We start from the raw sequence: 24,338 nt of genomic DNA, 5'->3' as shown, positions 1-24,338 counted from the left end.
TCACCATAACATGAACAGTTTGCTGTGAGAGCAACTTCACTTCCTCTGTGTTTGACTTGAATGTGCTATTTACGAGACCCTCCCATTGACTGCTGTATTCTCACACGGACAATGGACAAGTAATGTTGCTCTGGCCTCTCAACATTAGAGCTTATTGCCTTGACTGTTGATGTAAAATATTCAGTTTTGATCTTTTTTTCAGGTGCGACTGTTGTTCCCGGTCCAGATGGCAATGATTGACCTTTTTGGTGGATATAAGCTTTCTTGTTTCCTGTTGAGACAATTAGGAGAGCAATATCTATACCTTTTAATAGTTATCTCCAATAATATTCCCCTATTTCATCATCCCTCTGCAGAAGCGATTTACCCCTGCTAGAACTAAAAGCCACATATGTATTGTTTTGAGACCCAACTCACTACAATTTTGTTCAGATTTTATATTGAGAAAAAGCAGCATTAGGTTGGTTTTTGGGCAGAAATACTAAGAAAGGAGCATGGTGAAATCAAATGTAGTAGTGCTGGTGAACAGCAGAGGAAGTGCTGGAGAGTGTCTGTTATAGCGTGACTTCCAGCAAATGGGGCAAACGTTAATGAACCATTCAGTTCCAATAGTTATCGCTAGTGGCCTTTTCCTCTTAATTGTTTGTGATCCTCTTTATCTCACCAGTGTTGCCAACCAGAAAAAAAAAAAAGAAGAAAAGAGAGCCAAAAGGATGGAAACGATTAGACGATGTCTCATGAGACTGATAAGATGCGTGAAAACACTCTAAAATTTAGAGTCCTTCGTAAAACTGAGCTCGCTGTGCTAAAGTTTCTCAGCACGTTAGTGTGGTGAGTTCTTGTATGTCTTGGTCAACAGTTTCCACCGCATGGTGAGACTGAAGAACTGTGAAATGTCGGAAAATAAATATAACATTTGTATTGCATAAATTATAATGTGTTGGAGCTTCTTCCTGATAAACTGTGCAGTTTGATGGTGGAGAGATCTCAGATGTTATTTCAACCTGACTACTGAAAGCGCAGTGAATTAGAAACTGAAGGGTAGAGTCATATTGTAGTGTATCATCAATTATCAGTCACTCATCAATCAGCATCAGATTCAAGAAGAAATAAATAAAAGATAACATCCTCCAAATATATAAATTAATAAACCAAGCGAGGAATGGAAAATCACATAGAATCAGAGCAACTTTTCTGGGAAAACACCACACCTTTCCAGTGATGCCATTAGTTGTCAATGATGTCCACGTGCATGTTGGCTGGCATTCTGTGTCTGCATGTTCTGTAACTCTCATCACTGTGGAGGGAAAAAGCTTAGAGTGGATAGAATGACTCCCAAAATTCTACATTACAGAATATGTATCATATGTTTTAAAGCCATTCATTTTCATGGAGCACAGCATAGTCCCACAATGAGTGCAGAGATGCATTTGAATCAGACATTTCACTGATTTGTGACCAGACATTTTAGTTATATGATCTGCAGTTAGAAATAAACCCACGGGATTGTAATGACTTGATGATCACTACCAGGCACTAGGAGTTTCAATCACCTCTAGTATTTCTGTAAGGTAGCAACACTCAGAATGACTGATCTGAATCCACTGTGTCTTATGCGCTAGCATTTCAGATTCGGTGGTTGTTCTTAATAGAAACAGCATCTCTGTGACATGCTTTCCTGTTTTCTTAATATGTTATTTACACTCAAAAGAAGCAGGAAAAGGGGCGAATAAAAGGATACATAACCACAAGTTAGAGTTGGTCGTAGCACTCTATTTGAAACACTGAGAATACAAAAGACCTCAAAAATATATAAGATTCTCCTTGGTAAGCACTGTACATACATAATATGCCTATTACTGTTGATGTGGGTTTCTCTTAATACTGCCACAAAGGAAGAAGTCTATGTCATTATAACGACTGAAAGAAAAGATTTTTTTTTCTGTTTTTGTCTGTTTGTTTTGTTATGGGTTTTTTTTAGGTGTTGGGGGTGTCATCATATATTTCACTTTATACATCTGACTGTTTTGAACAGGTGGTTTATGTGTAGGTGGGGATGTCACAGGGAGGATTTTTTTCCACAGTTTTTGGATTGTACACACACACGCCCACTCCTCCCAGTTTCCGGCAGTTTCTAATCTTGTAATATAAACATTTCTTTGCAGTGAATCACAATCCAAGAAAAAAGCTCAGAGATCACAGTTCAAACAAAAAATTGCGTGTTGAGTGAATGCACATAATCCAATGAACTTTATTAAAAGCTCTGTGTTAGAGACCATACAAACTCAGCATCAGTTTCAGGACACACAGTCATTAAATCGTTGCTTTGTAGATGGACATTAACATTTCCTCTTCTTTAGTTTGTAGCCATGCATAGCTGCAGTTATGTCCGTCAGTTTACTATTATGCAAATAATGGATTTAGGTGTCACAAAATATAAGTCTGGCTACAACTTCCCCTTTAGCAAAATGTCTTTGACTATATCTTCAACATGTATCCACAGTAAAAACATACTGGTCATGTAGTTAAAACAGTATGAAAATGATGTTTTTATGATTATTTACATTGTCCCTGTCTTTCATCCAGAGATGAACTGAATGCAAAACTGAGAGCTGAAGAGAAGAAGTGAAAGCTTGTTTTCCAGCATATCTTAAAACTGTAGCTACTGCTGACGCCTTTGCAACCCCCACGCATTTGAGCAGAGTCTAAAATTAAATGCCACTGAGCGGAAACACTGACAATTGTCTCATCGCAAGACAGTTGAACCTCAAATTTTTTTTTTCTTCTTTACGTGACCTTTATCATGCTACAGTCCATCGTGCTAACAAATGCACAAATGCATGTCATAGATGAAGGCAGAGTTTGCTCCCACACATGTTTTCATGGTTATTTTGAGACTTCCTTAATTCTAATATCCCACTGTTTTATTTTTAACAAATATGCATTTCAAAGTAGTCTGAATCACCAAATGCTACAAAGGTCTTTCTGGTAAAAGTGTCAGCTAAAATCGCTCTCTCTCTCTCTCTCTCTCTCTCTCTCTCTCTCTCTCTCTCCCCCTCACTCTCTCTCTCTCTCTTTCTTTCTCTCTCTCTTTACCATAATTTGAGAAATTATCCAACTTTCCAATGTCCTTGGAACTTCCTCTCTTTCAATAAAATACTTGTGCTTATTTTGCCTCTTATTTTGCATTAGCACATAGCTCTTAAGATTAGAATAGCCTTGAACATTACCTCAGGGGAAAGATAACAAAGTTCCAAGGGCAATGAGGTTAGACTGGCAGTCTGCAGCACAACACAGGAGAACACTGCCATCTGCTGTTTCTCTTTTTCACATACAAAGTATGGGGGTAAATTTGGGAGATGTTTGAAAAATTATCTAAGTTTACCGGGGCAGACAGAAAAAATGGCCACACACTGAAGTCCTGTTTTGTTTCTGTTTGTGCATTCCTTTACACAGTGATTAATTTGTGATGTTGTGCAAAGCTAGGATGAAACTAATACAGCCAACACTTCCAAAATCACAGGAGTGTATCTGACTGCCAGTCTCAGATATCTGTTTCAGGAGCATGGATGGTAGACCAAATCTAATAAATATTAGAGGAATACCAGTTCCTTTACAAGTCATTCAACACTGCTCAACTACCCCACCCTTTAACCCATTCAACATTGTTGTGTAAACCATCACCCATGAAACAAGACAAAAGGGCAAATTTGGCCTTTGAATCCCAAAAGTCCTGTTTGCCCCAAGCAGTAGTAATTAGCTGAGCAACAAATGACTGGCCAGTGTTTAATAACACCTGACTCCTACAGGAAGGGCGGATAGAAAATTTGTAGTACCTGGCCATCGAGTACAATGAACTGAGTAGCCCTTAACCAGAACACGAGTATGAGAGCTTTCCTGGGCTCTGAACAGTTGCATCAACTGCAAACTATTTTTTAATTGCTGTACTTTCTGTGTTTACTAGTATGTTTGTGAAGTCAGAAAATATCTTCTCTGATGTGATAACTAGAGCTATTATTGTAGTAACTCATTCATGGTGATATAAAGTGGAAACTACACCCTCCATGCTCTTGAAAGTAAAACAGACATTGTTATGTGGAGAGGACCACACTGAAGTTAATTTATTTCACTTTATTGATTTCAAACGCTATATGCATAGTCGTAAAATTATTTAGCATTGTTTAAAGTCGCTTGATTTATTTCAAATGCATGTAAGTGAACGTATTTAGCAAAATAACAACGCAGTGACTAAAGACTATACATTAATTGTCTACACCTAAAATCAAACAAAATTAAACAACTAAAACTAAACCTCTAACAAATAGACTCCCTATTAGATGCTGAAGACTTCTGTTCCTCTAAACATTCATTTGCTCCAACCCAAACACTTGTAAAGTCCTTGAATAAGACATTTTACAGGATTCACATTTCTTACAGGAAATGGGAAAAAAGTATGTCAGAAGCCCCCACCATTGTGACTGCACAAAAATAGCCTCTTTGTGAAACAACAATAGCATCAAATAAAAGCTATAATCCTAATAAAAAGCCAAAGAAAGGACCGAAATTTCTGCGCTTAAGCTAACCCATGCTAAGTTGCTTTTTATTAGCGAGTGAGAGAGAGAGGCAAGGCAGATTTGCCAAATGGATTTTGCATTTATTTAACTTTCAAACAAATAGTACCATACATTACAAAGTAAATTACAAATGGACAATTAAAACTAACTTATTTAATCTTTGATTTGTAAAACACTGCATTATAACTTACAATATATAATTAGCTGAAATGTGTTCTGAAAATTGCATATAAAATTTCATGGTCATTAAGGCATTTTTGGACTATTAAATTAACTTGACTAGGGTTTTCATCGGACCACCGACAATTATCAGGGGTCTACTGGTTTTTACCTTTGCTACATTAACTTTTCTTTAGTGTCTTGCCCAAACACTTCACATGTGTGCAAAAGCTGCTCTGAAGGAACAAGCAAGAAATGAACTTGAATGGGGTTTACATCGGACCACCGACAGTTATCAGGAGTCTAATGGTTTTTACCTTTGCTAATATTAACTTTTCTTTAGTGTTTTGCCAAAACACTTCACATGTGTGCAAAAGCTGCTCCGAAGGAACAAGCAAGCCCTTCTTTATAAATGAGACAGATGGCTGTTGAGGTCACATCCCCTGACCACCATATCACATGGGTCATGTTTACTATTAACAGTAACATCTGTTTGCAGGAAGTTTGGCACACTTCTCCAAGCACGGAAAAGGTGCTGGTCTGGGTGTCACCCAGACATGTCTATGTCCATCTGTGTTTGTTTCCTCCATGAAGAGGCAGCATCCGTGCCAAACGATCAGCCTCCTCAGGCAGCATGCAATTATCCTCGAAGAGGCAGAGTCACCGAGCAAGCGTTGGCGGCAACAAACCAATGCCACATGCAACTTCCAAGAACTTCCTGCTGCAGTTTTAGAGCAAACTGTTTAGAGCAACAGAAGGACGTGACCCCCCCCTATTTGAGGACAGGAAACCAGTAAAGAATGCCAACAAATCAAAGCCTTCTTTGTGAGCTGACAGATCATGTATGAATTTATGAAGCTGGTCATGGAACAACAACTACCAACATATTAAGATGCATTTCATGTTAGGACTTAACACAGGAACCTACTGCTCACGTGAGTCTCCTTCAAAATTGTGAGGATTAAGAAAATGGAGCAAAAATACCAATTAGGTCAGATTGCTACACCCTCTGAAAATGCTGTCTGTCCAGTGTTTTATTCAGGTTTGGCCGCAGTTATTTACATTGTCAGGGGCTACTTGTATTTGTCCTTTGCTTTCAGTTCCTGTTTCCGAACTGAAAACAGACATGTTTCTTCACTATCATACTCAGAATAGCTACTATTTGTTTTGAACTACATTTTCCCATAGTATGTTTTTTTCTAAATTTTGTTTTGGTTATAAAGAAGTGCAGTAGAGTGGCATAAAGATGCGGTTGCCAGGTTTGGTTTTGGGGGAATGTGACCTCTGTTTTTCTGGGGTGATTTTAAAATAGTGTGACTACATCTTATTCTGAGGAATGGATGAACATTGTATGTTATTAGGGGTATGAAACAAACAAGACTGCACTGAGACCACCATGTGAGCTGGTTCGGGGTAATTAAAATTGGCTTCATTTAGAAAATGCCTGTTTACTACATGAAAAGATAAAGATCAAAACAGTAAAACAAAAAACAAAACAAAATTCTCTCAAAATTTTTAAATTTCTCTTCTTGGCACCCCTTCATAATGCTTGCCCAGTTGAAAGATTTTACTTATCGTGATATAGTTCATATTTTCTGCATTTTCAGGTGATGGCTCCATGTGATGACATTAATTCTCTGAAGGTACAGATATATGGGTAAACAGATGCAGTACATTATGATGGAAAATGATGTCCAAGAAAAACTTGGCTAATTTCACAGGCCTATGAGAAGTTCAGCAACAAACCATATCGACACAAGATTTGGAATTGGACAAATATCTGATTAATAACTGATGAATGTCTTCCTAATCAGTATTTGTAGTGAAGGCCATGTTGGCTATGTGGGAGAGACTTAAAAGAAATGGAAAATCACTTAATATGTTCCATAGACAAAGGCAAGGGATTTCTTGCTGGAGTCTCTGCCTGCACTCGGCACACGATGTATATTTTCCCTTAACCATTAGGCCTATGTGGAAATGAACATCTAACAATGCGTGTCTCTCTCTCTCTCTCTCTCTCACTCTCTCTCTCTCTCTGTCTCTCTCTGTTGAGCCACACATGCTACTCGCCACACATGCTACTCCTGAGATACCAGTGATCCTGACTCCTCCCGCCCTGTGGACCGATCCATCCTGGTGTTATCATCTTTCGTCCCCCTGTCAGCCTCCTGTCAGCATCGCCATCCCCTTTGTTCATGCTCCAATTTACTTGCAATTTTAACTGCCCACTGGGTCAGCACCTATTGCACACCTGTCTGGCCAAGGAGGGGTCTCCTCTCTTTGTGGTCCTTCTCAAGATTTCTCCCATTTTCCCATTTCCCCTTTGGGTTTTTGGGGAGTTTTTTCTTGCCCGCCATGAGGATTAAGTCAGGGGGTGCCGTCCTGTTTTGATTTGACTGTTGTGGCCTGTAAAGCCCTTTGAGACTGTAAACAGTGATATTGGGCTCTAAATAAACTAAAATAAAAAAAAAATTCTTGTAGCATAATAACTTAGCCTAGTCATCTGCACAGCTTGCATTTTGATACATCAGGTGTTCCACTGAATGTCCTAGTTTTTTTTTTTTGTTTGTTTGTTTTACAAAACTCAGAGGCTAAAAGAGCTCTGGGAGCACCCATGTGTTGAGTGGACACACAGTTTGTGAATGCTTCTATAGATAACCATAACAGTCTTTGATGAATATTATTGAAATGCTGTTCCAAGTGCAGAGCCTTCTTAACTGACACACACACACACACACACACACACACACACACACACACAGAGTGAGGCGATTAGCGGCACTTCATCTGTGGATGAAGAATTGTGCCCAGAGATTGTTCACCCTTAATTTTTGCTCTCCTTGAGATCTGCAGTTTTGATACATTTGTGATTCAATTAGGAGCACCGTCCTTTTGCCTAATGGCTCAGCTCTCCAAAATGCCTCTATTTACCTTGCATGTATGGACAGCATGGGCGCCTGCAGCTGTACGGCTGTACGCACTGTGCGTACCATGAGATTCCCGGTTTGTGAGCGGGGAATGACAAGGTGACCACCTCTGAGTGTTTGCTGATATTCACAGATCATGTGCAAGTCCACCTCATATCTCTCCTCTGGCTAAATGCTCTTCAATTAGGCTATGTGATCAACGTCTGGTCTGTTGTCACCGCTACCACAGAAACAGCTGTAAAGGAGGTTGTTGTCATTAAACATTTGCCTCTTGTGTGCAAATACACGCATACGGGAAATTTGATTGGTTTGCTGATGCACAGAGCCTTAAATTGTATCTTTTCAAATGTCCCTCCCCCCACCCAGATGATCATCAATGACAGTCCTATGCCAGCTAGTTCATGTTAGCAGCCAAGCTCAAAACGGGTAAACGCTCCGTCAAGCAACTTAATTTGTTAAAAACTTGGGAGAGGGAGAGAAAACTTCAGACAAATAGGCCAGATTTAATCATTCATTAATCAGTCAGTGGCGTTTCTCTCTCAGCTCTGCGCATTCGTGGTTAGGTTTCTGTGCGTACCCTATGAAATCTCGCAGGTGCCCCTGATGGATAGAACAAGTAGACTGTTCAATATGAGTCGTTTTGGAACTGTCTGCTCATGTTGACAATAACAAAATGAAAGTTATGTGGGTGGAATTCAAACTTGTTTACATCTTTTGCCGAATTCCTAGAAAAAAAGGATATCCACTTAACTGTCATGAGCCCACATTTATATATGTTTCTAATTTGTTTTGTGACAGTCTGAGGGTTTTGGATGGAACAAAACATTGCTTGAAAATACGTTTTATAAGGAAAAAATTTTCTGTGTTCATCCTGAACTGGTATTTACACGAATATGCACAAAGAAATGAAAGTGTGTTTGAAATGGTTTTTGAAAGGTATTCCATACAGATGCAACAAAGCCAGACAAATTTATTTTTCCTACTAGAAAATGTGTTAATGAGTATCATGCAGAAAACAAGTAAGGATTACTCAGTGACATCACATGGTGACCTTTTACACAAACAGTGGTGTTTTATCAGCTCTGCTGACTATGCAGGAGTACACAGACACTCAAACTATATGTATTGTCTTGTACCTGTATGAATTAGTCATTTACTGTATTTATTTTGAAGTGGCAATCTAAGGGGATAAGTAGGGGTGTGGAGTATGGGGGTTTAAGTTACCGGTAAATCATTCCCTGTGTACCATAAAACCCAAGCAGCATTGTAATAAAATATCTGATTTGTTTGTGTCTTTGGTTTAAGCTTGGTGATATCTTTGAAGTACCTCAAACATGTCTTTAGTTTGAGTCCTGCCCAGAGAAATGTTGAGTTGATAGACTTTTTGAAATAAAATTTGTGTAATAACTGAATCAACCACATAAGCTACTCATCACCAAACAGTCATCAAGGATGACATGCAAATTCATGAAGCATTCTTCATTTTTTTGGTGGCTGCCATGGCTTAATGGTTAGCAAGGCAGACTTGAGACCAGAGGGTCGCCCGTTTAATTCCCAAGACCGGCAGGAAAAATGTGGGCGGGGGAGGTGGGTGAGCAGCGCCTTCCTCTCCCACAGCACCCACGGCTGAAGTGCCCTTGGCCAAGGCACTTAACCCCCAACTGCCCCCGGGTGTGGTGTGTGTGCTCACTACCGGTGTGGGTTAAATGCAGAGATTAAATTCACTACTCGCTGCTCACAGTATGTGTGAGCTCTCTGTGTGTTACCATCTTCTCCTAGTAGCCAACTGGTAATGTTTCTATGACGTTTGCACTGAGCTTCTGGGACATACAACTGTACTGAAATATCACCAGTAGTTACTGAATTCGTTCCATTTTGAAATATTTTCTGCTCTCAGAAGATCTCCACATGCAATGTATTGAAAAAGATCTATTCATTCGTAGTTTAAGAAATGATTTTGCAGCATTGAGTCTTAAAATCACACCCTTCACCCCCCCCCCCCTTACCTCTTTAAGTATGTGGCAATCTGTTATTCTTTTTAAGCACAGAATTTTCAGACTGCATGAGATATTGAGAAGAACTTTTGGTTCCTAAATGAATATACCATGAAGTAATGCTATGGCATAAAAAATTTCCTACTCATAAACTGCAGAGGATTAAATGTGCATTCAACACGGACCATAACATTCAACAGATCTCTGGGATTCCAGTCAAGTGTATCCTTCCTCGTAGTTCAGTTCTCCAGTTTCTCATTTGTTCCCTTAGGACATTAATACACAACTTCATGTAATTTCTATTTGTAATATTTGGCCTATCGTGGTCATTTTAACGGGCAGCATTTTCAATGATAATCATTTTCCTCTAGTTAAACTCATAATTTTACAGTTTTGTTTAATTGGACTTTTAAAGCAGGCCTTGATATGAACCACATCCATTAAAATATTTGCGTTTATTATTTTACAATAGAGCAAGCCAAAATAAAGAAATAAACTTTAACATTTAGAATGTTTACATATGTTTACACACATGGAAAGAACCTGGAAGTACATACTCTTTTTATAGTCTTCCTGATATTGCAACTCTTTCATGTACTTTCCAGAATCTGAAAAACCAAGGGAGGGACTCCCCAGAGGACATATACTAAAGCCATGTCAGATTTAGAACTTTCATGGTTCGTAGACGGTCATGGTTCATTCAAGTACACCTCCTCCTTCAAAAAATACACCCATATAGCCAGACAGGAATGCCTGTAGTACGTTGCTTAGGATGGCGTTTGCTTTGGAACTAGTATGTATGAAGAATCTCCATGTATGTACTTCTTACAGGCTTGTCCTTTTATCCTCTTCTAATTCCAATTCTGTAAGACTTGTAACTACTCTGCCAACACGTTTCAACATGAAATCCTATTTTTCACTCTCCTTTTTCATTGTTTTTTTTTTTTTTTTGGTGAAATCAATGTTATGACGAAGGTTTGGAAGAGGGGGAAATCAAACTCACCCAAATGGACAACCCTTGACGTGGTGGGGTGTATGTATCTGGCTTTGTCATTGTGCCACTTTCTAAATGGAAAGGTCTTATATGAATCATGATAGTCATCTGAGGATATAAGCATCCTAGGAATCTGAACAAGATCAGATGCAGAACATGGTTAGTGTTTTGGTAGTGGATCAGTATTGAAAATAGCGACCAAAGATAATGACATCTGCCCTTAGTCTGTGCAATGCATGTCATATTTGTTGCTTTCAAATATAAAGGTTTCTATCAATCCTGTTTGGATCAAGGTTTTCCTGCGAAGCCCAAACAAAAGACATACATCGGGGCGAAACACAAGAGTATTACATAATGCGTCCAAATGTTTTTGTCTGCAAGTCCAACCAGCATTGGTTTTAATGCAGCCATAAACTCTGTGCCTCTACTCACTGTCGTCCAAGAGAATAAATTCCACTGTTGTCTTTATAGCTACTTTTACCAGAGAGCTTGTTAAAATGATATTGGAGTACCCCTCCATATCACACCCATTTACCCAGTACCCAGCTGGGTGGTTTTCCTTTTCTTAATACTATAACCTTGTTTGAGCTTGGAAGTCTGTCTCAGTTTTCACTCCTTGGATTTAAGAGTGGTCTTTTATCAACAGTAAGAAACAGAGTGCTTTCAGAGTTTTTTTTTTTAATTTATGTTGGCACAAATTTTGGGTCTCTTGGTCAGTTCTATCTGTAAAATTATACTCTACAAGTGTTTTCTTTGAATTAACAACACTAAGAGTTTTAAACTAACAGTTTTGATTTTACGAGCAACTTTCACAATTTTCTTCCAAACATTTCAACATTAATGAAATCACCTTTGATGTGTTTTAAATCAAATCCAATCAAACTGTGTTTAATAAGTTCATAGAATGCCCATTTTGTGGTTAAACTAATAAGTTTGTTTTCAACAATAGTGTTGACTTTGAAGTTGGCATGATGTGCAGTTTGTCCAAATGAGTTTAGTTTGGTGCAATACTCTCAATTTAGAACTACCCAGAAAATTTCAAAATTGTGTCTTGTATTAGTGCTGACAAAAGTAACTCAGCTAAGTAGAAATACACATCTCACACTCTCAGCTACCACTGTCAGATTCCTGATCTTATCCAAATGAAATTTTGTAACTTGACTTGAATAGTACTGTCTGTCAGTGCTCTCCAATGACAGAGCTTGAAAAACTTTGGCAAATTTACTTGTATAATTAGAAGATTTTCATTCAGACAGACTCACAGCTGTAATTTCTTCTGAAAGTGCTTCAAGAAAGTTACTGGTATTATTGCTGTTATGTGATTTTTACAACAAAAACACTCCCTACCTTCCCATGCTGAATCCCAGCCATGTGATAATTACTGACGGTAGCTGGGGGTTTGTGGGAAAACAGTTGGCTGTGTTCCCTCAGCCTGATCCGCTGACCAGGGACTTTCATCCTCACTCACAGTCTGTTATCTATGTACTTATGGGTACAGTTAAACAGATTGTGCTCTCTTTTGAATGTATCTCCCATACGTAAATAAAAAGAAAAATGAATGAATCCGTTAACTCAGTTGGGGTGACTACAATTGCACAGAGAATCTTATAAGAGTTCCAGCACTCCATTTGGCGCATGGGGTTGAATGAAGAGGGGAAAAACTCCTTGATTGTCTTGCACAATGACACAAGAACATACTGAAGTGTTCATTACAACATACAGTATTTCAAACGCATAGACATAAATTCTCTGCTTGCTTCACTAAAACATGTTTTATGCTGAAATATTTATATAAGATTGTATGGCTTTTACCCACACTTTCAAAATCATTCCAAATAAATAGTGTACCATTATGTTTTACAAATGAACATTTTAAGAACTATATTATCCTAGATTTGGTTATTCGTCAACTCCAATTATGCACTGCATGCTTGAACAACTCTTGACGGCACCACCCTAAAGTCTTAATCTTAGGCAGGAAATGTGTGTTGTATTACACTGTATTTGCACCGGGCTAGTGGTTAGGATGAGTGGGTGATCTGTTTCTCTCTGTTTTGAAGCATACGCGTCAGCACATCCTTCTTGTGTTCAGAGTCAAGACTTTGGATGAAAATGTATAGTCCTATGTGAATTAATTTTATGGTGGACATGCATTAATTCTTACTGACAGTTCATACTGAAGACAAAGGTTAGCCTAGATCTTTATGTGTCTAAGTAGGTCTTCAGGCAGCAGGTATTTGGTGAGAACTATGCAGGACTGCAGGTCACTGAATGGAAAACAACTGTGTATTTGTCTATATGAGTGTTTGTTAGATTGTATATTAGAATCATTATGATATACAGTGATGACTCATTAAGAATGTGACCCAGGTTCAAGGAAGTGAGTAAAGGTCTGTATTACAGGAAGCTGGTGATCCAGTCATGGTGGAAACTGGAAACTGGGGGTGGAAACCAAAAATACTGCAGACATGAATACACACACACACACACACATGCACCCCCCCCCCCCCCACACACACACACAGTCCTGGATAAAGACAAGGAAAACCAGTTGAGGACAAGAAAAACAATGACTTTAGCTGCATAAATCTGCCATACGTCTGACCAATGAAAACATTAATTTACAGTACAGAGGGTATTTTTTCTTTTTCTTTTTGGCTAATCTTGACCATGTCTGCCAGGCCGACATTTTTAATAGTAGTTCATTGAAAGGCACAAAGAACAAAATAAATACCTAACCATGTAGGCAATTTTCTAATGGTGTTTTTATGCTAAGGGAAACACAAACAGCATATTTGTGGTTATTTTTGTCTATCAAACCAGCATGTTCCACTGTGCTGTTTTCTTAAACCGATACATTGTTAATTTTGTGTTCCTTTAATGCATTTTCCAAACTGACAAATAACATTTATAAAGAACATGTAAGCCATTAATTGTTATGAACTGTTGCTGACATGTTCCCAATTTCTGAAGTGAAAAGTGTTCTCTTTGATGGATAAGAGATTACTTTTCAATATGTTTCCATGAGATCTGATTTATTTTCCTTATTGTTTCACTGCTGAATTAGCACAATAAAATACTTGGATGCTAATTGTTTTAATGTTACATCTAAAGCCAGGGCTCAAAGCACATGAAGATGGAGAAAACCGTGAATAAAACTGTCCAAAAGTGACATAGATATGTGTAATTACCTGTGATGGTAACATAGCCTCACATTTAAATCACTGCCATGCCAGTACAATTATATATGTATTTTTCTCCTTTTGTGTTCCTGCAGACATACTTTCAGATGAAATTGCTGTCATTTGGGAGGTGTTTAGTCTAGGCTTAGGTATACGATTCTTTCTCAGGCAACTTACCTCCAGATACCGTCTCTAACACAAACACCAGTCAGATTCAACATGGGAAAACAGGCTGCTGTAAGATCTTCTGCCCCCATTACGTCATCTAAATTTAACCATTAATGCTTTGCTGTTTATCGCTTATATACTGTTTACCCATTTCTGTGTACCACAGGCTTACATGGACCAGTGAAACCTCAGAACTGTGTAATGGGGAGTTGCAGGATACGTTAATCCTTATGTAGAAATGGCCTGTGATGAGCTGTTAAACGTGGCACAGGGAATATTTGCATTTTTACTATACTCTTGAAAGCAAAACTACATCTGAAAAAAGGCTATTAGCAGTTTTAATGGCAAGGTTCCCCAGAATGACCTCATTAGATTAACCTTTCACAATTCAGAATTCATGAAACTCTATATAGACAAATCTTTTGCATTTAGACAATGTTTTAATTGCATGTGAGTATGGTGCTGAATGAGCCCAATGTGTATGATATTTTTAATTGTTTAACACATCTCTCAATGGATTTGGATGAAATTACATAAAGCAGTTTTGAAATCTCCAAAATTGCCCTGAGGCGAGTAATATCATGCAAACATTCAATCTTACTGTCACACCATTCAGGCTGAAAACCCACTTTTTAACATTTACATAGTCTTAGGAATTTCATGGATGCACTTTGTGGTTAATGAATAACATGTATGTTTCCTGGCATGACATTACCACACTGTTACACACACAAACTCAGAATTCATTTGATGACTACTAAAGAAAGTCATACTTCTGGGTCAGTTCCCAATTTCATGGTTTCACAGTTTCCTTGGATAGACTAGCATGTGCTAAGTTATTCCAATGTATGACAATTAATATATCACAACATTTTACAGCTTCTATGCCTTGAACAAGATACCCCCCCTCTTGTAAAACGGCCCAGTATGTTGTCTTTCCCACCATTTATTAATGCTCTCATATACTTTTAATAGGATAAAGGCTTACAGTCAGTCTGTGTGCAGAAGCCATATGCGTGGAGTGTTCTTGCAGAATATTTCTAAACAGTCTGACCACAGAGATAGATGTGCCTGATTTGTGGCTCTGCGGGTTAAAACCTTTTAAAGGGTGACATCAGCTTCATAAACTAATGTTGTTGATCAAAGCTCAATTGAAGCCATGTGTATTTTCTGGATTTGCCCTGCAGACCAGCCGCAGCACAGGCCTGTGCCCACAAGGTCAGAGCCCCTCATGCTTCATCGAGTTCATAAAGCACATCTCCATTTACAGACATTCTGCAAAGAGAAATGACCACCACTCTCAGGGATTTGTGATCCATTAATGAAGTGTCCATACCCATTAAACCGTTGCAGAGTTATGTAAATTTCATGTTTCGTTTTTGTTTTCTTTTTAAAGAGCCTCAATGACAGCACACAATGTATGCATATTTGCAGTAAAATCATTATGAAGAAGTAATTAGCCCCAGTAGTTCTTTTTTTTCTCACTCAGGGAATAAGCATGACCATGCTATACTTATATATCAGGCGTTGCTATACTTATATATCAGGCGTTCATTTTCAAATGTATAATTTTTTCAAAATTTAGTGCCAGGTTACACTGTTAATTCTAGCAACAAAATTTTCTGTTTAGAAACAGTTTTAATTAACCAAATCAACTACTTTTGTTTTATTAAGCATTCATGTACTCATGTGTATAAGTGCATGTACAGAGACAAGCTCGATTGAGAAGAACAGGCTTTTTTTCAGTGAGAAATTGGAAAGTTTCTGTAATCTTGTGGTGATGTGGTGGTGTCTCGGTGTCTTTGTGTTAATTTGGCTTTGAACCACATGTGGTTTGGCAGCGGTACATGACAGTGGGACACTTATTTTAACATCTCAGGATTTCAGACAGAAACTACAGACTTCACAATTGTAACACAAATCCAAATAAAGAAAAACACTTGCTTACCCCCCCCCTCATCAAAAAGGAGCCCTATCCTAACAAGCCTTGACTCATCCAATTTAACAAGTTTCCAGACAGCGACCTAAGATTAGCATGTCTGATGCCTTTCATCCTTTCAGATGATTTTGTTTTTACGTACAGTATGTCTCAGTCATCTCAAACCCCACACAGACGACATACACTGTACCTTCCATCCCAGGCATCTTTCTGGGTGATGTGAGGCTTGTGTTAAAGTCAGTAGAGGCCAGGTGTCAGTCATTGACACAGAAATCCAGACTCCTTTATTGGCACCCTAAGGTAGAGCACTTAACAGAGCAGCAGATGTGGAGTGCTCTGACTCTTAATTACTAGCTACGTTGATTTGTTTGCTTTAATGTTGTACAAATTGTATGGCAAGGAATCTTTCTTTGGAATTCCAGGAATGCAAGACTGTCTGGATTCTTCCAACAGTTCCATCGAGACAACGGACAGACACAATGCAGTAAGGCACTGCATAAGGTTTAGAGAAATTTGCAACACACCAAATGTCTGATTAGTGATTTCACACTAAGCATCTAAATTTTGAGAATGTATTTATAGCCAAAAGCGTTGATCATGACTCATTGTGCTGAATTGTCCAGAAATATTCACATGCTGACTTCCCTTTTCTCTCAGTCAAAATGGCAACACTCTGAACGACACAACAAAACTACCTCATAAAACATTCATAAAGCATACATTTTATGTCCATAAGAACAAAATAGGCATTTTTGAATGCTTATGCAGACAACCACAGGCCATGATCACCATATATGTAGGTTTTGAGATCAATAAGAGAGCAGTTGCTACTTTGGGACATTGTAACTCCCATTTGCTTGGATCAGACAGGCTCCATACAGTATCAAAAATAGAAGTCTTCTCTGAAATATTTAAGCACATTCTATAGTTTACTCATGAAACAGAAAAACAGGTAACCTAACTTACCCATCAGCAGTGCTAATATATTCCTTACAGATAATGAATGTGATTTACATATTGGTGCTAGTGTTTAGAGCTTATAAAATTCAATAAGGTGAGTAGATGGTCAGTTTATCATTCAACACAATTCTGTTGATTTAACACTTTACCTCGTGAAATAAGCACAGTGTGCACCCTATCCCCCCTAAAAAGAAATTAAAGGAGAGCTTTGTCACCTAACAGTGCGGATGCTAGACGTACCTTATGGTGGTGGTGGGTATTGCGTTCAAACTCTGGGTAACTACTACATAAAGATTTGTTAAAAATAGAGAATATGTGACTTTTTTCTCTTTGTCATGCCCAGTGCTGAATGTTTGCATTGACTGGCCACAGAAACCACAGGAAGAGTGGGAGAAGAAAAGGTGGGACAGCAGTGGTAAACCTCATGACATCACAAGCCCTGCTGCCATTGGTTGGATCTGCAGCCACCAGGGTTTAAAAGCCAACCAGCAAATTACTCTCACCAGCATCAAAACAGAGCAAGTGCTCCACTGGTTATCAGAAGAATTCTGATCAGCTCACGGTTGACGTAGTCATCAAGTTCAAATTCCCTGGAATCTCACGGGCCAAGCCACAGGTAAGCAATGTCTTCACAGCACTAATATTACTCAGCCCGAGTTGTTTGATGCTGTTGGTTTAAATGCTCTTTGATCATTACATACCAGATTTTTACAACATTTTATCTGATGTGCTTAATACTCGCTGACTTCAGTTGTAGTATTTTATGTGTAAATCATTGCAGCAAGACACAACGTAATATACAGAGACACTGGTGTTTAAACTTAATTGTACAGATTAGAAGCGCTTAAAGACGAGAAAATCTTCTGCCTCAGTCACAGAGACAGCAGACATGGAAACGCTGATCTAAGCGATGATCTAAGTCTCATTCTATCATTATGTAATTTTCTTTCACATTGAGCACAAATACGCTCAGTGTCAAGATGTGTGTGCACGTGTGTTTGTGTGTGTGTGTGTGTGTGTGTGTGTATGTATTTGTGCAATATATGTGTAGTTGATTTTGATATTAAGCATGCATATATGTATATATATAATGGTGTATATATGTATATATACACACATACACATACATACACATATAGGCTCAATGTAAAAGTCAACCACATAATGACATATATGCATCACATGCTAATGTAACCACATCCAAGTTGGAACAGAAACCACAGTGGTTTTTATTTATTTATTTATTTTTACACTGGGATGATTAACGTGGCTGTGTGATGTCTGCAAGGGGAAGTTGTGGGCAGGATACATGTATCCCTGACTGATCTGTGGACTGACATTTGCCCCTGCAACAACGCTAACCCACCAAAAGACTACTAATGATAAATGGATGGCTAACGTAATTTTGTACAGGGTCAGGCAGCCCCTACAGCATTTGCTTCATGGTTTGTATCAAAAGGCACTGCGTGTTTCTGTCAGTACGATGAATCTGAGGGTTCTGTTAGCTATCCTGGACACTGTAATGAGAAACTGGAGCTGTTTCCAAAATAAAGCCAGAGGCGTTCTTGTTCAGAGGATTGTGGCCACCAGCTCTCTACATATAACTCAGTGAATTACACACTAGCGGAGATCATTATAGGTGCAGCTAAACATGAACTGCTCAGCTTATACTTTACGCAATGTTATTGTAGTTGAACGGGAATGCAAGGGTGATGTTCATGGTGAAAGCTGGATGTAGTTAGCAGGGAACCCGTGCTGGCTGCCAAGACCCAGACATTAGCTGAATATGGGCAATGCTTCCGCGGTGGAGGGTTTGCTTGGTGGAGAGGCATAAAGACTCAGAGCACTCTCTCTGGACTCATTAAGACTGTTTATGGTCTTAACCATTATGTGGTGTGAGTTCTGAAGCTATGCTCACAATGAAACTTGCACTGCCATTGACATTGACCTTACGGTCTTGACGTTTTGTCCTGTACACTGTCCTCAGCAATACCAGTGAGCCGACAACGAATGAATGTTTGAGTGGTGGATACAACACACAATGCAGAGAGATATGTTCTATGTACCTTGGACTGAAGTAGACTTTGCAGGAAGAGTCTGTTGAAGGCATCACCTCAGAAAAGACAGAGAAGTTTATACTTAATGAACATTTTGTCTCTTTTTCATTTTTAGGACAGAATACAAGAAAATGAAAGCCGTCATAATTTTCATGCTTTTGTTTGCAACGGTCTTCTCCCAGCCGGTAGGTTGAATGCCAGCCTAACACAAATAGTGTCTTTACAACTTTGCGACATCGAGTTTTGTAAAGCCATTTTGGTGTTAATGACTCACCTTTGAAAATCTTCTACTTGAGTGCGTTTACAACATGTTCTTCATTTTATTTAAGGTGAAGCGCTCAGCAAGCAGCTCAGAGAGCTCTGAGGAAGTTGTGAGTATTCAACCAAGTGTCATCTGTGTGAACATAGAGCTATATGATAGAAACTGTTTTCCTATTCACCTACAACTCTAACAAGAAAATACTGTTGCATCTTTCCATTTGGAGTATTACTGAAAGCAGCATATTATTTGTGTCAAACACAGGTGAAGCCGGTTCCTATACTACGGAAAGCTACTGCACAACTGGTCCAGGCAACACCTGCTCAGGTTGGGACTTGCCTTCGACCTCCCAGAGCAACACATATTTCCCACCATACATTTCCTTTGAAAATCGTAACTAAAGCTAAGTATGTAATGAGTCGGATTTGCGTGAGTCCCACAATGGATGCTTATCCTCACTGAATGTATTTTAACTGCTTTGCAGAAAATGACCATGGCGGCATCTGAGGAGAGCAAAGAGAGTTCAGATGAAACTGAGGTAAAGAGCAGTTCATCCTTTTTAACACATAACTCAACACAGCTGCTAATATTTGACTTCACAAAAAAATCTTGTAATTTTATATCCCCAGCCTCATGTCTGTTTTCCCCATTTGCAGGAGTCAGACACTGAATCAAATACAGCCTCAGACGACAGTGATGACAGCGCGGACAGTGCAGACACGCAGGGGACAGTGAGTCACACAACTCATAGAAGCACACTGGAACATTAATACATGAGAGGACTTTGCCACTCCTCCATGCCCGTGGGCTCAGAGGATGTGCCATATGACCTTTATGAAACACTCATGGACACGTTGTTCTGTAATTTGCAAAAAAATAAGCAGAGCTGTAAAGGCCCATTATTGCGGCCTGTGTTCCACAGTGTTTTGCCTTGTAGATAAACGGACAGAGACACAAACATAATAAAAAGTATGTTTGAAAAATAGAACTTTAGCAGACTAGAGAATGTTGTTGTCTTTGCAGGAAACAGATGAGTCCAGTGAGAGTGCAGAGTCTGGAGAGGTTGAAGCCACGTCTGCCCCTCCCATCGTTGTGGACCCTACTGAAGCCTACATCTTCGACAATGGCCGAGGCGACAGCATAGGTTACCCTAGCGACTACAAGAAGACCATTATCTACGTGGACAGTAACAAAATTGGAATGGAGCCATCACCATACAAGACTGAGGGCGTGAACCTGATCAGCAAGAAAATGTCCGTCTACAACAGCCATGACGACAATGAAGTAGAAAAGCATCTGAAAGTTTACAAGGTAAGAGGAATGGCGTGAATGCAGAATAATAAGATATTCTACGAAAACTGAGAATTTGGCTTAATCACAATACCAAGCAGATGTCCATATAAGCTCTCATACTCATGCTGTCTCACCTCACTGATACCACTTCTCAGTTACCAAATGCAGTAATGGCATCATGGTCACAGATCATGATACAGGAGTGCTCTCATGACTGAATGCTCCTTCCTCCTCTTTTTGGCCCAGGCTCTGCAGGTACATGACGAGCTGCTGGATGGAGACACCAGCACTCCTGAGATGGAGACCCAGAGTCTGGACGCTGCGAGCGGCACAGAGGAGGAGCCTAGTTACCGTCATGCAGGCCCTGACAGTGAGGAAATCGAGGGTCAGGCCCAGGAAGAGGGAGAGAGCAAAAGTGAAGGGGCCAGTGCCAGTGCAAGTGATACCACTAGCGAGAGCGCAAGTGCCAGCGCCAGTGCCAGCCAAGAGGAAGAGGAGCAAGAGTCTGATAGCAGCCAGAGCAGCGAGGAAGTAACAGCCACACCTGGCGCTGCAGACAGCGATTCCTCCCAAAGTTCAGAGAGTCAGGAGAGTGACTCAGAGGAACAGACCCAAGAAACCACCAGTGAGCCCTCCATTGTGATCACTGCCAAATAAAGCCAAACTCCCCCGCCCCAAAACTGCTGTCGACAGTAAAGAATGCAACCTTGACAAGTGTGGTGCTAGGTGTCTCACTACCTTAAGTTAAAACTGAGAGAGAGAAATATATATGGAGAGAGAGAGAGAGAGAGAGAGAGAGAGACAGACAGAGAGAAGGAGAGAGAGTACAAAGGCACAGAACACACAGACTCCTCTGACAGCTGTAGCTGCAATACCTGTACAGAGTAGTTTTATCTTACCAGTGCGGTACACCATGCAGTATTTATGTTCATTGCACAATTATTTACAAAATGTTTAATTTCAGATATTTTATACTACTATACAACATGATTTACCATTTATAAATAAATCTTTTTTTCAGAATGTTACCACATTTTGCCTGTTTTAATATTGTGTGATTTGTAAAATACACAAACATCACTAATAAAACCAAAGAAGAAAACATGCCACGATGCAACATTCTCCAGGAACAGCTGCATTACCAGCGTAAGAGAAAATAGGTCTTAAGCAATAAGTTGTCTGTATTTGAATATGTAGTTGGTTAGTACTAATTTTACACTGTTAGCTCCATCTGGATACATCGCTCTTCAAAGTGACGACCAATGTTCATGAAACTCATTCATAGACATATGAAACAGTGACTGTTTCTGGGTAGCAAGGTAACTGTTGGGTGCTTTACTCGATGAAATGGTACCAAACACAGATGACCGTTCTCAAAGTTGCCATGAACTAACAAGTTTTTACACTAGTATCATTACGTCAGTCATTACAACAGTAATGACAGTGGATGTTCAGCTTAAATGACTTGTGTTTTACTATCTAACCACAGAGTGCTACGGTTAATCTCATTAAACCCAGACTACTGACCAGCAGGGTCAAATAAAAACAATCCATGCAGTATTTATTTTGAGATGTGTGCAGTACAAAAGTCGTGATTTTTCGAGTTCGTGTGGAGTAGTTGTTCCTGCTTTTCTCATGATATGGCAACAGTTTTATTAACATAACTTTATTTGAAAAAGTACCAGTGTTAGTTTGTATGATATTATAATGTCTGTCCACAGTGGCCAGTGAGAATATTAAACTGGCCTGTTATGACAACATGTGAAGAAAATTTTTAGTCATAGTAAATTTTGTAGTTTTAATCTTTTAAAAAATTTTTAATCTTAAATATTTTAGTTTTAATCAAATGGTGATATGGCATATTCAAATGATTTTTTAACAATAAAACTGTGACGACTTCGACGCCTCCCCCTTCCAATTCCACCATTCAGCGATCGGCGCCGCCGGTGTATTAATCACAGGCTCATCTGTTCATTATCTCTCTCACCTGTTTTCACCTGTCTCCTCCTTGTATTTATAGCCCTTGCCTCCATTCTGTCTTTGAGAAGTCTTCACCTCTGTAGTGATTACTGAGCGTGTCCTTTGTATATCTGTAACTTCCTTACCGGGTTCTGTGTTTATGTTTTACTTAATACCTGTTTGTTGTATCTACCCATCTGGAAGACATTAAACCTTTCTTTAATTACATCTGCACTTGCGTCCTGCCTTTTGAGGATTGTGACAAAAACCTGCTGAAAAAAAAAAACAGGTACAGACATAACATTGATAAAGGAAACGTCCAAGTCAAGGGCTTAACAGTAAAATGGTTAAGAAAATTTGAAGGCTGGTGGAATTGTTTCTCCTACACTAGGTCCATGAAGGTTAAGAGAGCACTCCTATCTCCCAAAGGTAGAGCTGATAAAGATATCCAACATGGGTGTTCCTGTTTTTATATTCAGCAATTACAATGCCTAGGGACTGTAGCTGTAACTACATTTGTGATGTGGTTTTCTAATATGAACAGTGAAATACAGTATGGGACATTATTTCCACAAACAGATAGCACAGTACATGGAGAATTAACTCCACAGAACAACAATGTGCATTACAAGTTAGATGTGATGAAGTAATAACTACCTGGCCTCCTCAGATACAAAGAGTAGCCTCCCTGTACAGTCACTATAATGAATGCAAGAATACAAATGTTTGAGAGTGTATGGTATAAAATAAATAAGACAGTGTGAAAAAAACGTGAAAAACTGTGTGTTACGTAACAATATTAAATGTTAAATACAGAAAAGGTCTATGAAAGTGTCTAGTTTGTTAATCTGCTCATCTAATTAGCTTTCCATTGACCATGGGCAGTGCTGCTAAATGATGTGCAATCAGTCAGATATCAAAAGTTTTTGGCCCAAGAAAGTGGTGTCACTGGTTAAACCTGGCATCCTGTTTAATTAACACACACACACACACACACACACACACACACACACACACACACACACACACACACACAATCAAAGTGTTGTTGATGACACTGCTTTTGGAGTTTCATTGTAGTCATTGCAAAGTATATTCTCACAAGTCAGCTACAGCTCTCTTCATCTGCAGCTGAGTCTGCAATTTAAACAGACACACTTTATATGTCTGGTAACTCTCATTATGTTGACCCTGCCGAAGCCTCATACAGTTATGATTGTATTTTCTCCTTTGGTTTAGGGCTATGCCTTGCAAGAACAATGTGTTTGATTGTGCCCTGGAGTCTTCTGGATTTATGTTAGGATTTACTGGAATGTTTCACAATGAGCATTTAGCCTCCAGCATGACATTTGTATGTGACAAAACAAGTGACATAATTACAAACTGGTTTAGAGAACAATTTTTCAATAATGGCCCTGTTTTATAAAGAGTTATAACCTACTTTTTCCTTCATTCAATTCAGAATCCCCAAGGTGCACAGCAATGGATATGTCTGTAATTATGTTGAATATGCACCCAGTGTTTCAAGTCAAAATTTCAACACCCAGACTATTGTGTCAAATCTTTCCTGTTAACTAGAGTTAAACAGTCAGAAGAAGTTACTTACAAACCCAGAGATGCTAGTCTTGATTCAAATGCCATATGACATATGACATAGGTTTGTGCTATGTTGATTGCTGTTCAAGGACATTCAGGTAATCTACTATCCAGTTCTTAAACCCTGTGCATTTAGTTTTCACCCAGGACAGACACATTTCATGAAACATCCTTTCGACTATTGTCAAACCCAGAGTCGTTTGCACCAGTGGCTACTTTTGCTAAGGCCTAATAGTGACCAGGTAGTGAACACTAGTGACACTCTAGTTAACTCAGA

General features: G+C 39.1%; 1 protein-coding gene across 1 annotated transcript; it reads left to right on the top strand.

Moving 5' to 3' along the window:
• Positions 1 to 19,085: 19,085 nt before the first annotated feature.
• On the top strand, positions 19,086 to 21,163 carry spp1 (secreted phosphoprotein 1). The gene is made up of 7 exons (XM_030767868.1): positions 19,086 to 19,139; positions 19,284 to 19,352; positions 19,478 to 19,540; positions 19,698 to 19,751; positions 19,870 to 19,944; positions 20,237 to 20,524; positions 20,753 to 21,163. Exons 1-7 carry the CDS (start codon positions 19,086 to 19,088, stop codon positions 21,161 to 21,163), a joined length of 1,014 nt encoding a protein of 337 aa, XP_030623728.1.
• The last annotated feature ends 3,175 nt before the right edge of the window (positions 21,164 to 24,338 follow it).

This window comes from Chanos chanos, chromosome 3 (genome assembly GCF_902362185.1).
Source record: "Chanos chanos chromosome 3, fChaCha1.1, whole genome shotgun sequence".
Lineage (NCBI taxonomy): Eukaryota > Metazoa > Chordata > Actinopteri > Gonorynchiformes > Chanidae > Chanos > Chanos chanos.
This window is presented reverse-complemented; position numbering and strand designations above follow the sequence as displayed.